Below are 12467 nucleotides of genomic sequence, written 5' to 3'. Positions count from 1 at the left end.
TCTCGGGATATTCAATAAATAATGGATTAGTTTTTTTTTCTTTTCTTTTCATGTGTACATTCTCTTTTTGTTTGGTTTAAAGAAGAAGAAAAAGTTTGGCGATAAAAATTTTGTTTTCAAAAGTCTCCGGCTGGTGCTGCTGCTCTAGCGGTTGTAAATCACCCAACCGACCGACCGACGACGCCACCTTCCACGCAACCAGCCTACATATATATAAGTTGTTGTTGTTTGTACGACAACAAACAAACAACATAGTCGAGAAGAGAGAGATAGATGTCTAATAAAGGTTATTGCGGATATAATTCACGATTTTTCGCGATATATCCATCAAATGTCGACAACAGCTTGGCATTCTCTTGAACTTTTGCAATTGACTTTTTCACCGATAAACCAATGTCCTTTTTTTATCGTTTCCCTCCGACCATATGCTCGTTAAAAAATAAGAGACAAATGAAATAAACGTATAGATTGGCCGGTCGTTGATTTACGAACCAATCGAGTCAATAAAATAAAATACAAAAAACATTTTAAAGTTCATCTGTTTTTATATTTTCATCGCTCGGACAGAGAGAGAGAGAGTTGACATTCATCAGGTTATAATTCCAACGTTTGATGGGAGGGTGGAGGACCAAACATAAAAAAAAGTTTTTTTTTTTTTCAAACGTGTGTCAAGAAAAAAAAAATGTTGGGAGGCACATCAAAATTAAAAAACAAACAATTTTCAATCAAAAATTGGGGAAAAAACAAACAAAAATTCATGAAAAAAAGCTATTAATATAATTAGATTTATCAGTGGTTTTGTGTGTGTGTGTATCTCGCCATCGTGTGGGTATAGCCAACGAACAAAAACAGCCAAATAGAAAAATGTACAGAATTTTTGATGGGCGTTGATAAATTGGATTCACATGATTTTTCCCTTTTTTTGCAATCGAGAGAGATATAATAATAATCGAGTTAGACACATTTTCACAATTTTTCATAATATCCGTCAGAGTATATTATATTTAGGACACGATTTTGGGAGAGTTATTATTATTTTTTTGTATCTTTTTTCTTTTTCCTTTTTGCACAAACATTTTGATAGGAGAGCACACAGCAGAGCAGAGAGCCAATCAGATTATACACCACAGAAAAATCTAAAAAGGAAACGATATAATATATATAACAAAAACCTAATTTATAATTATGTATACACGAAAAGGAATGGGGGGGACAGAAAAAGAAATAAAAGAATTCATCTGGAAAACCAGTTTCACCTATTATAGTTTTTTGTTTTTGTTTTTCTCAGATCCGCTTTTCCACACAACGTCCGTCTCCAGAGACCGACCAAAAAAACTATCGATATTATATATTTTTAGTGGACATTACACACACATGGAGAGAGAAAATAAAATTAAATCAAATTTAAAAAAAAGGAAAAAATTAATTTTTGATTTTTTGTTGTTGTCTGAAAAATTGGGGGAGGCCGGCAGCAAAGGCCAGCACACACAAGAGAAGCGAGAGAGAGAGAGAATATGTTTATATATATCAAAAGAGAGGAAAAGCCGGGATGAAAAACACTATCACAGATATAATGTATATCGTGTGTTTTGCAATTTAAAAAAAAAAAAAGATGATACGGCGGGAAGAATTAGAATATAAGTCGTTTTTGTTTTGTTTTTCCAGGAGAGAGAGAGAGAAAAGCGGAGGAAAAATTGCACTGGGTTGTTGTTGTTGTTGTTGTTGGATAGGTCCGATATGCTCAAACGACAAAAGCGTATTATTATTACGTGATCAATTGGTTTTTCTTTATCAAATCAGACACACAAAATGGATGTCGTCGACGGAATGGCGCACAGTGTGTGTAATAGCAACTATTTTAGATTTCGTGTGTTTCATATATGTATAGTGGTGTCGACGCCATTTTCTTTCACGGGGGAAGGGGGGAGCAAATGAGCGCGCAAAAATTCAAACAGTTTTGCAATCAAAGATCAACAGTCGATCTGAATTACATCAGGAAAGTCTCACGCCGTTATGTCAGAATCATGACGGGTAACCCGCTCCGCCAATAGGAGACCTGGAAATTTAAAAAAATCAAAATCAAATTAAAAAAAAAAATCAATTACATAATACATTTAATTTCAAAGAAAAGGCGACTAGATTGCGCAAACTCTGAGTGACAACCGGTCAATATTGACAGTCTCTCACACACATATAAGAAAATAGAAGCAAATCCCCCCCACTTATTATCCCGCCCCTAACGCCGACACGTCCAGCAGTGACACACACTGGCGGGCCACTTATTTCATGAGGGCACCGAGTTGATCTGATGTGTGTCGAGTGTGTCGGTGGGAAAGGCGCCAGATTGCTGCTGGCCCCCACTCCACTCCTTCATATATAATAATATATAAGTTGCTGCTGCTGGGCCAGAGTCCATATGGCGACGGCCGGGTCCCACCCCCAAAAGAAGCCCCTCACATGTGCCCAGCACACTTAAATAAAATTAGAATTAAAATAAAAAAGGGACTTACGTTCGGTAGACGGGACGGAAGGCTGTCGAAGACGATGATTCGTTGCCACTGCTGCCGGGCGAGCCGTGCTGCTGTTGCGGCTGGGCGACGGACGTCATCATGGCCGACGACGTCGACGACGCCGAGGGAGTGGTGGATGGGGCCGCCATTGGCAGGTTACTGTGTTGTTGCTGGGATGACCGGGCAGATGCCGAGCCCGGACTGGGCATCTCCGACGAAGGATCGACGGCCGACGCGCTCAAGCCGGACATGGTCGGTGGCAGTGGCATAGAGCTCAAACGCTGTTGTTGTTGTTGTTGCTGCTGTTGTTGCTGTTGTTGTTGCGGGGAAACGTATGGGTGGTACTGGTGCTGGCCCAGGCTGTTGGCGTTCAACTTGAGATTGGGCGGAGTCTGCGGCGGAGTGTCCGTCTGGACGGCGTCCGTGTATCCGTTATAGGCGGCGGAAGCCGATCCGGCTGAGGCGGATGAGTATCCGGCCGAGTTGCCGTAGCCGGTCAGACTCGGATACCGTCCGTACGATCCGAATCCGGCGGCCATTTTGGCGTTCATGGCCGCCATGTTGGACATGCCGTTCATCATGGCGCTGCTGCCCGCACCTAATCAACAACAACAAACCACAAAATGAGACAATTGTAACAACAACAACAACAAACGAGTTTCTTTTCCCAGCAACAACAATAACAGATAAAAAGAATAATTCTGTAAATTCCGCTGAAATATTCTTGGCCCATTGTGTCTCCGGTGCATGGTGTTAAGACACTGAAAAACAATTGGGCCGGCCATCACGGCCACTAATAGGATAGAGATATATACTACTACTAATAATATCCAGCCGGGCATAATAATATTTAAGACAACAATAGACAAGCTGTTGTTGTTGGATGGCCATCGTCACTTTTGAGGTTTCTCTTTTTTTGACTGGGCTCTTCTCACATATAGACGGAATGAAGGGGGGGGGGGCTATGCCCAGCCGCAGAAAAGAATAAAAGGCCGTGCGCGGCCATTTTAAATGTCATTAGACATTTTTGGAAAAAGAGAGACGATCGAGAGTTATTATGTAAGGACGGCCTTACCGGTCATGGTGGCCATGGAGCTCATCGGTCCGTTGACTCCCGAGAACCAGGAGTGATGATTGGCCGGACCGACGGCCGCCAAATGGTGGTGGTGGTGATGGGCTGCGGCGGCGGCTGCGGCGGCCGCCGCTGCCGCTGGATGCATCATGGCCGCCGCCATCATGGAACTGCCGGAACTGCCGCCTCCGCCGGAACTGTTGCCGGCCACCTGGTGGCCGGGCGGAGGCGGTGGCGTCTTGCAGGCCGCCGTGTCGGCCAGCGACCAGATTTTCGGCTTGGCCGCCGACGACGAGGTGGGCGAGGAGAGTTGCTGCTGGTGTTGCTGGTGCATGTCCATCATGCCGTGCTGATGGGCAGCAGCGTAGCCGGCCATCTGCTGGGCGTGGTGGTGGTAGGTGTTGTTCATCAAGTTGGAGACGGACACGGAGACGGACACATCGCCACTGCCGTGGTGGTGGTGCTGGTGATGCGACGGGTGGACCAGGTGATGGTGGTGGTGGTGCGGATGGACCAAATGGTTCAGCGAATTGCTGCCGATGGAATGCGGAGAAACGGAGCCCCTCGAGTCGTCGTCGCAGTCGCTTTTGTCATCGACGTCATCTGCGCGGGAAATTCAAATTATTAACTGCTGGCCCGGAAATATGTTGTCACAATGATAAGGCACGTCTATTCGACCTGGGTGGCCCATCACCACCGTCCGTCTCAATCAAAATCAACCCAAGAGATAAGACAAATCTCCGATAACAATTTGGGTGGCCTACACACTCAACTGGGCAACCATTTTTTTAGCCCGTCGCGGTGTTGCCATTTATTATTAGGCCTAAACCAAAAAATGGATAGTATACCTTTGTCGATTTTGGAGTGTTTCATCTTTTTATTGGTGCCGGACTGATGCTGTTTGTTGCCGTGGACGGGCGACGAGGACTCGTCGTCTGAGCGTCCGCTGCCGCAATCGTCGTCGTCGTCGTCGTCGTTGCGGTTCTTTGGCTCCCACGTCATTTTGTTTTCCTTTTTGAGCCGGCGACGGGCGTTGGCGAACCAAGTCGACACTTGGGTCAGCGTCATCTTGGTGATGATGGCCAGCATAATCTTCTCACCTTTGGTCGGGTACGGGTTCTTCTTGTGCTCAGACAGCCAGGCCTTGAGCGTCGCCGTCGATTCGCGGGTGGCGTTCTTCCGACGGGCCGCCAAATCGTAGCTGGCCCCGTATCTAATAAATCAATCACAAATTTTATTATTTATTATAGTTTTTTTATATTTTTATGGCTGATTGTGCTGGTCCTTTTATTTTGGTGGGGGGTTTGAGACTATAGTTAAGAAAAGGCTCACAACTGTTTACAGGAGTGATTAGCGCTAATCCGCCCAGGCTAATGATAATCCCCTGGCCATTTTCTAAGTGCGCTTATATTTGTATGTCGTCTAGACTTGGGGGGATTTTTCTGATTTGTGTCAAATAGAAGAATAGGAAAAAAGAAATGTAATTAAAGATGAAACTTACCCATAAGCGGCTAGGGCTGGATCGTAGGGATAATAACCCTGGGCCGATTGGTGGAGTCCAGGGGCCGTCGACCAGGCCGACACGTCACTGCCTCCCGTTCCAGCTTCCTTCAATGAATACGGATTCGTCTGTAATGTCAAATAGAAACCAAAATCCAATGATTAGACGGTTCGATCTCGTCAAATAAATGTCCATTCACATCATCTCGTCTGTCCATGCTACATCTAGAGGCCTATAATCTATAGACGACATTTTGGCTGGCCGCTGGCCCCTTTTATATTTCTTTTCATTTTTTAAATTGTTTTTTCTTCTATTTTCCCAAATAGATTTGCCCCTTTTTGTGATGTGATGTCGGTCTCCCTGTCCTTGTCTATATACAGTTGTGTGTGTGTAGTAGACCTTTTTTTTTCTTTCTTTTTCTTCTTGTATAGATATCTATAGCACGCACATATATATATATATATGTGTGTGTGGGTATGCTGCGAGGCGGGCGACAGTATCTCCAGCCGCCATCTTGGCGCCTCTTAGCCTGAAACAACACCGATAATCCGGCCGGACAATCTGTCTCTCTCTCCCTTGTATATATTTCGTCCCTCCTTCTTTTTTCTTTCTCGTATATATAGGTAGTAGTATAGGTAGAGTGGGGGGGGGGAAATAAGACGGTCAACTCTCATTATACTGGTTTCTTTCCTTCTTCTTCTTCTTTTTCTTATTTTTTTTTTTACTTTTTTGGGGCCAAATGAAAATTCTCCAAAGGGGAAAAAATAAAATACAAAACAAAATGAGGTATCCGTCGTGAGTCGCCCTCTCCAATAACACACAACAGTCGTTCCACGTCAACCATTTTTTTTTTGTTTTTCTGTTTCACTTGGATTAGATCAGGTCGTTATATTCGACGCTTCCAAGTTTTTCTATTTTTTATTTTATTTATTTTAGTTTTTGGGTGGAAAAAATAAAACAAAAATGGACGGACCGGGAAATTGACAGTAGTACCTATAGGTACACTCACACAGAGAAAAAAAAGAAAAGAAAAAAACCAGACAAAGAGCTCGGAATCTCTTTTTAATGTTGATGATGATGATGATGTGTACGTGTGTGTTGCTCCGGGATCGCGCGGGCATCATCATCACACACACAACTCAAAACAAAAAAAAGTTTGGAGCTTCTTTTTCTTTTTGTTTTCAAGGGATTTTATTTTTTTGGGTTCATATTTTCATAGGCCACACACGCAAAAGCGCCATCAACGTTGTCTATAAGGACAACCGAATGTAACGAGGATAGAAAATAAAAACCCTCCCAGGCCTCCTCCTTCTTCTCCCCCCACCACCACCTCAAATATACATTCACAATTGTATTTATTTATTATTTCGCTGTGAACTTTACCGAGAAATGTTGAATCCTTGATAGGAATTTATTTATAAATAAATTCGCAGGATTTTGATAGAATCAAAACTGACCAAGGACACATACAAAGTGTTGATGACTATCATTGGACGAATCCATCATCAAAATCTAGTCTTATATAATGTCGGGAAAAGATGCTTTTATTATTTTGGGTGGGTGGGGGGGATGCGCTCTCGGCCGTACCTCGTTAGGTACTGGCGGGAGCAACTCGTCGAGAGTCATTGCTCATTTGCTCGTGGTGTGTGTCTATCTACTATAATATACGCCAGTCGAAAAAATAAACCGGTGTTGTGTTTTTGTGGGAGAATAAAAAAAGAATGGCCAAAACCACCGCAGGAAAAAAGAAAAAGAAAAAATAAAGAAAGAAAAGCTAGAGGCGATGGCTGTGAGTATCCCAACACAATTCTCCTGCTCATGATCATTCCTCGCAGCGCCAACAAATTAAAAAGCCATCAAGTCAAAAAACCCCGGGACTTGTGTATATATACCCAGGGTCCGGCCACAGCACACTATACAGCAAAGCCCTTACACAGCAGATAGATCTATATAGAATAGCATATTATATATATTGTTGTTTGTGCGTTTTAATAGACCTGTCTGCTGTGTTGCTGGGCTCTGCCATCACGAAAAGAAGACGAGCCCAAATAGTCGGAATGAAAAATAAATATTTTTTCTCCCCTCTGATTCCCTTGTCTATTCTCCTATAAGGTTGCTGTGTGTGAGACTAGACAAGTTGAGCTGCTCTAATAACGCTGTTAGACGACTGACTATGCTATACTCTACGTGTTGGATATAAGACGAAAAGAGAGGGAGAGATAGGATAAAGCTGCTGCTGCTTGGCTACACACAACAAGCGACAGCAGCAGCAGCAGCGCAGGTTATATTTTTCTTTTTCTTTCTCCTTTGCGTGTGAAATTACACACGTTCGACTTCCGCCTGTGCCACTCCGTTCGCCTTACTATAACATCGTCAACCAATGAAAACGCTCAGTTCCATATTTTTACCCCACCTCTCCCTGTAAAGGTCTAAGAAATTCCGTCCGAAAAATCCCGAATTTTTTACGTAACAAAAAAAGGTCATCGCTGTGACTGTGACTAAGCAAATTATTCCGCCCCATTTCAAAATCAATCACACACACACACATCCCCCCTCCCCCCTTAGCGCTTTTGTCAGCGGCTCGTCCTCCCAGCCCAAACCATCAGAAAAACACCTTACAGAAATACAAAACAAAACTCGTTTCTATTTCTGTCCGCATAAATATCAACAACAACCGAGAAAAACAAACAAATTCAAAAAGAATGAAAAAAAATTGTCTCCGAGCGGTCGTAACCCCCCGCAGTTGCGGTTTTTTCCTTCTTTCAATAGAACGAAATAAGAATTTTGGTTATTTTTTCACTTTGCATGGGCCACCATCACCATTGTAGATGTGGGCCCGTATGGCCACTGCAACACAAAAGAAAATAGAGAAAAAAGGGACGAACTGTGATGGCACAGACGGTGGTGGTGGGTATGTATACTATCGGTCGTTCATCATCGAGCGGTTTCCCATGAACGAACAAACAAACGCGTCTATATAGTTGCATATAGTCTCTATACTATACACAGCCGGCGCGTTTGCATATCGCCACAGACGATCTTGTCGTCTCTCTCTCCCATTTTTTGGGCCTTTCACATGGAGAGATAGACCATCGCTGGCCCTTTTTTCTTTTTCCTTTTCCCTATGTGTGTATCCGTTTGTTGTGCGCCATATGACGCGGTTTAAACTCTTCCTTTGGACTTTGGCTATATGGTGTGTCTCTATACACAGTATAATTTAGTATCTGGCTGTATAGGCCTGAAAATCGTGCAGCCGGACACCTCCGGAGAGATATATCCTTTTGGGTATTATTATTATTTTTATGTGACGTCGTTATAATACATTTCCTTGTAGCTGGCTGGCCGTCACAGGATAAGAAAAAGTGTATAGATGTACAGTATAATAGTCGTTGACTATATAAAAATGAAAGTGATTGTAAGACGTTAATGTAAGAAACAAGATCAAAAGGCGATAGACGTAGATGTCTGTGTTTTGAAGATCAGACGGCTGGCTTGGAATCAAATGACCCCACCGGTCCAGCCTTGTTATTATAGCCATACAGCTCGTATTATATCAAAAAAGGGGAATGTGAGAAAACAAAAAGAATAAGAAGATGATGGGACAAGAGATGATGATGGAAAAGCCGGGCTCTTTTTGGGTTATTCCAGCACAAGGCGACCATCAAGAGGAGCGGGCCGATCGCGAGCAGCGAACACACGGAAACGGCCATATTCCGGTGATGGATCGCTTTTTTGGGTGGTGGTGGTAGTGGTGGGGCTATATGCTGGACATTATGGAAAACGACAGGGAGGGGGGAGTGAGGCCAGCCAGAAAAATAAATAAAAAAATCTATTGACGCTTCTGTTCCTGCTCCTGATGGTACCTCATCCTCAAAATATACTATACAGGATCTATCAAAAATGAATAATATATACAATTGTCGTCTATACCTATAGTATTATGTCATACACCCTCCCCACCTATATAACCTAATCAACGCATCTATATATCCAAACAGTGTGCGATATTGTTCTCCTGGAAACAAAAAATAAAAATACGTGCAGGAAATGAGCCGGGCGGTCCATCATTTTTCGAATGGGCACCAGCACACACACGCCCCCCAATCCATTATTTCCCTTGGCTGTGATGCCTGCCCCCCTTGTTGTTCATCTTCATTCTCTACTCTCTACTCTCTTGTGATGTTTGTTTTAGTTTTATTTTCCCGTCCTGGATATTTTTCGACTGGCCGTTTCTATATCGTGTGTAGGCCGTCTGACACACACACACACAAAAAGTGGAGAGAAAACGAGCTGTTCTCCCACAAAATGTCATCATCATCACGTGTGTGTTAACGTGCAACTAATTAACTCATCATGCTGCTGACTAGCTGGGCGATGATTGTTTCAGCTGCTCTCCTGTGGGAACCACAGCCCGGCTACAGAGATAACCATCCATCCCATCATCTACCGTCTAGGATGGATAATAGGACGGCCCTATACATACCCTAAATATAAGGCTATATAGGCCTATACATGTCTCTCATAGCACAAAAACCGGAATCTAATGTAATTAAAAAAACAAAACCAAAAAATTTAATGAACTGACCAGTGAGGAGTAAAAGGCCGTGGTGCTGTCCATGCCCAGGCTGGGGTAAGGGTTCTGGTCGGAGGACGGGTAGGCGGCGCTATAGACGCCGTGGAGGCCGGTCACGCCCGTCACGGCCGACGAGACGGCGGCTAGGCGGGCGGCAGCGGCGGCGGCGGCCGGACCGTAACCGGCGGCCAGGCCGTTCTGCAGGGCTTGCAGACGCTCGTACTGGCACGAGCAGACCGTCTGGCCGGTCACCGGATCCGTCACCAACGGGCGGCCGGAATCGCAGCACGGAGAGGCCGAGCCGGAGCCGGCCGAAGCGTTGAGGTTGTTGGACGACGACGAGGTTGTCGTTGTTGTTGCTGTGGTGGCCGGTCCATCGGCGTTGACGCTGTCGCCACCGCTCCCGGGACTGGCGGCTCCCGGTGCGGTCAATGCGGCCGCCGATGAGGAGGAAGATGAGGAAGAGGAGGACGATGAGGCCGTTCCGCCACCCGACGGACTTCCCGTCGACATCAATAACTAAATCAAATCAATTGAATAATAATTGAATCAATCAAAGATAGGCCTCAATGTAATACAGGAAAAAAGGCCTATCGGTCCAATCTAATCCGTCAAATTTCTTCTTTCTTCCACCCCCCATCCGCTAGTTACGGCCCATTTATTCCGGATAACTCCACCCCCTGATGGCTGTGCTTATTTCCCTTCTTCTTCGATATACCCAGCAAATGATGATGGGCCGGCCCGTCCTCTATAGGAAAAAAATAAGGAAGAATCTATCGGAGTTGTTGATGATGAGACCCAATGCTGATGTGTTTGTGTGTGCATGCGTTTAAGCTCCCGTTGTACGGCACGGATTACCATAATGGCTACCGACGCTGTGAGCTGAGTGGTATATGGGATGAAGAGTGGGTTGGCATAGGCAAGAGAAGAGGGGGGAGTCTATATCCAATAATAAACAACGGCCCAATATTCTATAGACGACGCTGAAATGGTAAAAAAGAAAACAAGACGTCCAAAAAAGACTTAGCTCGAGAAATGTTGATCCCCCCAACAACAACAACTAAAACGAAACTGTTTGCCTCTTGTATTAGAAGAGAGAGAAAACGACATCAGAAGCCTTAAAGGTCTTAACAGGGAAATAGACAAGAGTGACACACACACATCAGCCCAGTGCATATACATAGCTCTTTATCGTCGTGTAGTACATCACGCGCGTACACGGAGAGCAACATCTAATTCCTTCCACCCTCCAGCACCGTCGTCGTCGTCGATATTATCCGTGGCGTCAACAGTGCGACTCCCATCACACACAGCAAATTTTCTAGTCGAGTCGAGAGCGGGAATTATAGAGAGGGACGGCCCTTACGGACCCGACGTCACCGATATGCCGGAAGCCCGTTCGACTATATTCATACAGTCCAGCACGGCTTATAATCGATGGAGAAGGGGGGGATATAAATTAGCCTATCCACACGTAAAATATCCCGCGAGCTCAAAAAATATATATATCAGGAACAAAAAACCACCTGACCCTATATACAATGTGTGTGTATAGTAGCTACATGCAACTCTAAATACATAACCTATAGCACGGCTATATTTATAAAATCCCAACGTCTAAATAAGCTTAGAGATATAGACTTGCTGCTGTTTTACGGGTTTCATTCAATCCCAAATTTTGAAAATCTATCGATAGAATTTGAATTAAAATGAAAATGATTATGGGGCATTTTACCTGTGATGCGGCGCTGTACGGGTAGCCGAACTGTGTGTAACTCGACATGGTGGTCATAATTTCAGTGCAGCAAACACTATGAGAATCTTTTGAGGTTTTTCTGTCGGTTATATTTCGACCAGTTTTCAATTTTAAATGGCGCACAAACACTTGCAATACACTGGGCAATAACACTCGATGTTTTTCGGTCTAATTAGGCCGGGAAAATTTCAACGTGAAAAGTTTTCAAAAGGTGTCGACGGCGGTTAAGCGGGTGGGCTGTGCCGTAACGGCTGAGTCTTTGCGGCCGTTCATTCGAATGTTCTCTAAGGATCGGCAGTCACGCTACATGTGTATCAAGTGCCTTTAGTTGAAGGAGGATCACACAGGGTTATAGCAAGTGTCAAAACTTAGCCGCCGGTTGCTGTGGTGTCGAGCGGGATCAAACGGGGAAAAAACTTTAGAATGATACAAGCGGGAGAATAAATCAAACGAATGGCGCCGCTCACTCACAAACTCGCACACAATAAACACACGGAACGGCGGGAGTGTCGAGAGAATCTTCTTCTTCTTCCTTTGATTCGGCGTGTAAGAAGCAGAAAACCCGATTTCGTTTGTTGAACGAGAATATCAAAGGGAGAAACGATAGAAACAACAAGAGGATTTGTTCGTTTTCCGGCTGGATGAGCTCTGGCGCTTCTTTTTTTGAACGGTGGTGGCAGCCGTGGTGGCTGGCTGGCTGGTGCGCAAGTGCGGCAATCGACGACGGACGTACAAGACCCGCGGATGGAGCCGAAAAAGTTCAGTCAGAGACCAAGGAGCGATAAAATGAACGACCTTGTGCGCGCAGAGCCACGGAGCCGACTGATGTTGGTCAGGTCCTTTCGTTCCGCCTTTGCTGGTTGCCAAACCGGACCCGCCTCCCACGTCCTTCGGATGGCCGACAGGCTGCCAGTCACCGCCCATTTGGAGAGAAAAGGGGCGGAGCCAAGGGCCACCTCCGGGCTCGCCGTCTGCGGGCAGACTTATGGTCGATAGGCGGGGCTTGTGGGCCGACCTCCTTTAACGCTCATCAACCAATGGGAGCCAACCTATCG

General features: G+C 45.0%; 1 protein-coding gene across 1 annotated transcript; it reads right to left on the bottom strand.

Moving 5' to 3' along the window:
- Positions 1 to 525: 525 nt before the first annotated feature.
- Positions 526 to 12256, bottom strand: LOC124201157 (homeobox protein caupolican-like). The gene is made up of 7 exons (XM_046597628.1): positions 11392 to 12256; positions 9669 to 10175; positions 5084 to 5211; positions 4431 to 4795; positions 3586 to 4185; positions 2511 to 3108; positions 526 to 2056 (listed from the first exon to the last, which is right to left on the bottom strand). The coding sequence occupies exons 1-7, from the start codon at positions 11446 to 11448 to the stop codon at positions 2023 to 2025; spliced, it is 2289 nt and encodes a 762-aa protein (XP_046453584.1). The 5' UTR covers positions 11449 to 12256; the 3' UTR covers positions 526 to 2022.
- Positions 12257 to 12467: the final 211 nt, after the last annotated feature.

The sequence above is a fragment of the Daphnia pulex genome, chromosome 8, assembly GCF_021134715.1.
Source record: "Daphnia pulex isolate KAP4 chromosome 8, ASM2113471v1".
Lineage (NCBI taxonomy): Eukaryota > Metazoa > Arthropoda > Branchiopoda > Diplostraca > Daphniidae > Daphnia > Daphnia pulex.
This window is presented reverse-complemented; position numbering and strand designations above follow the sequence as displayed.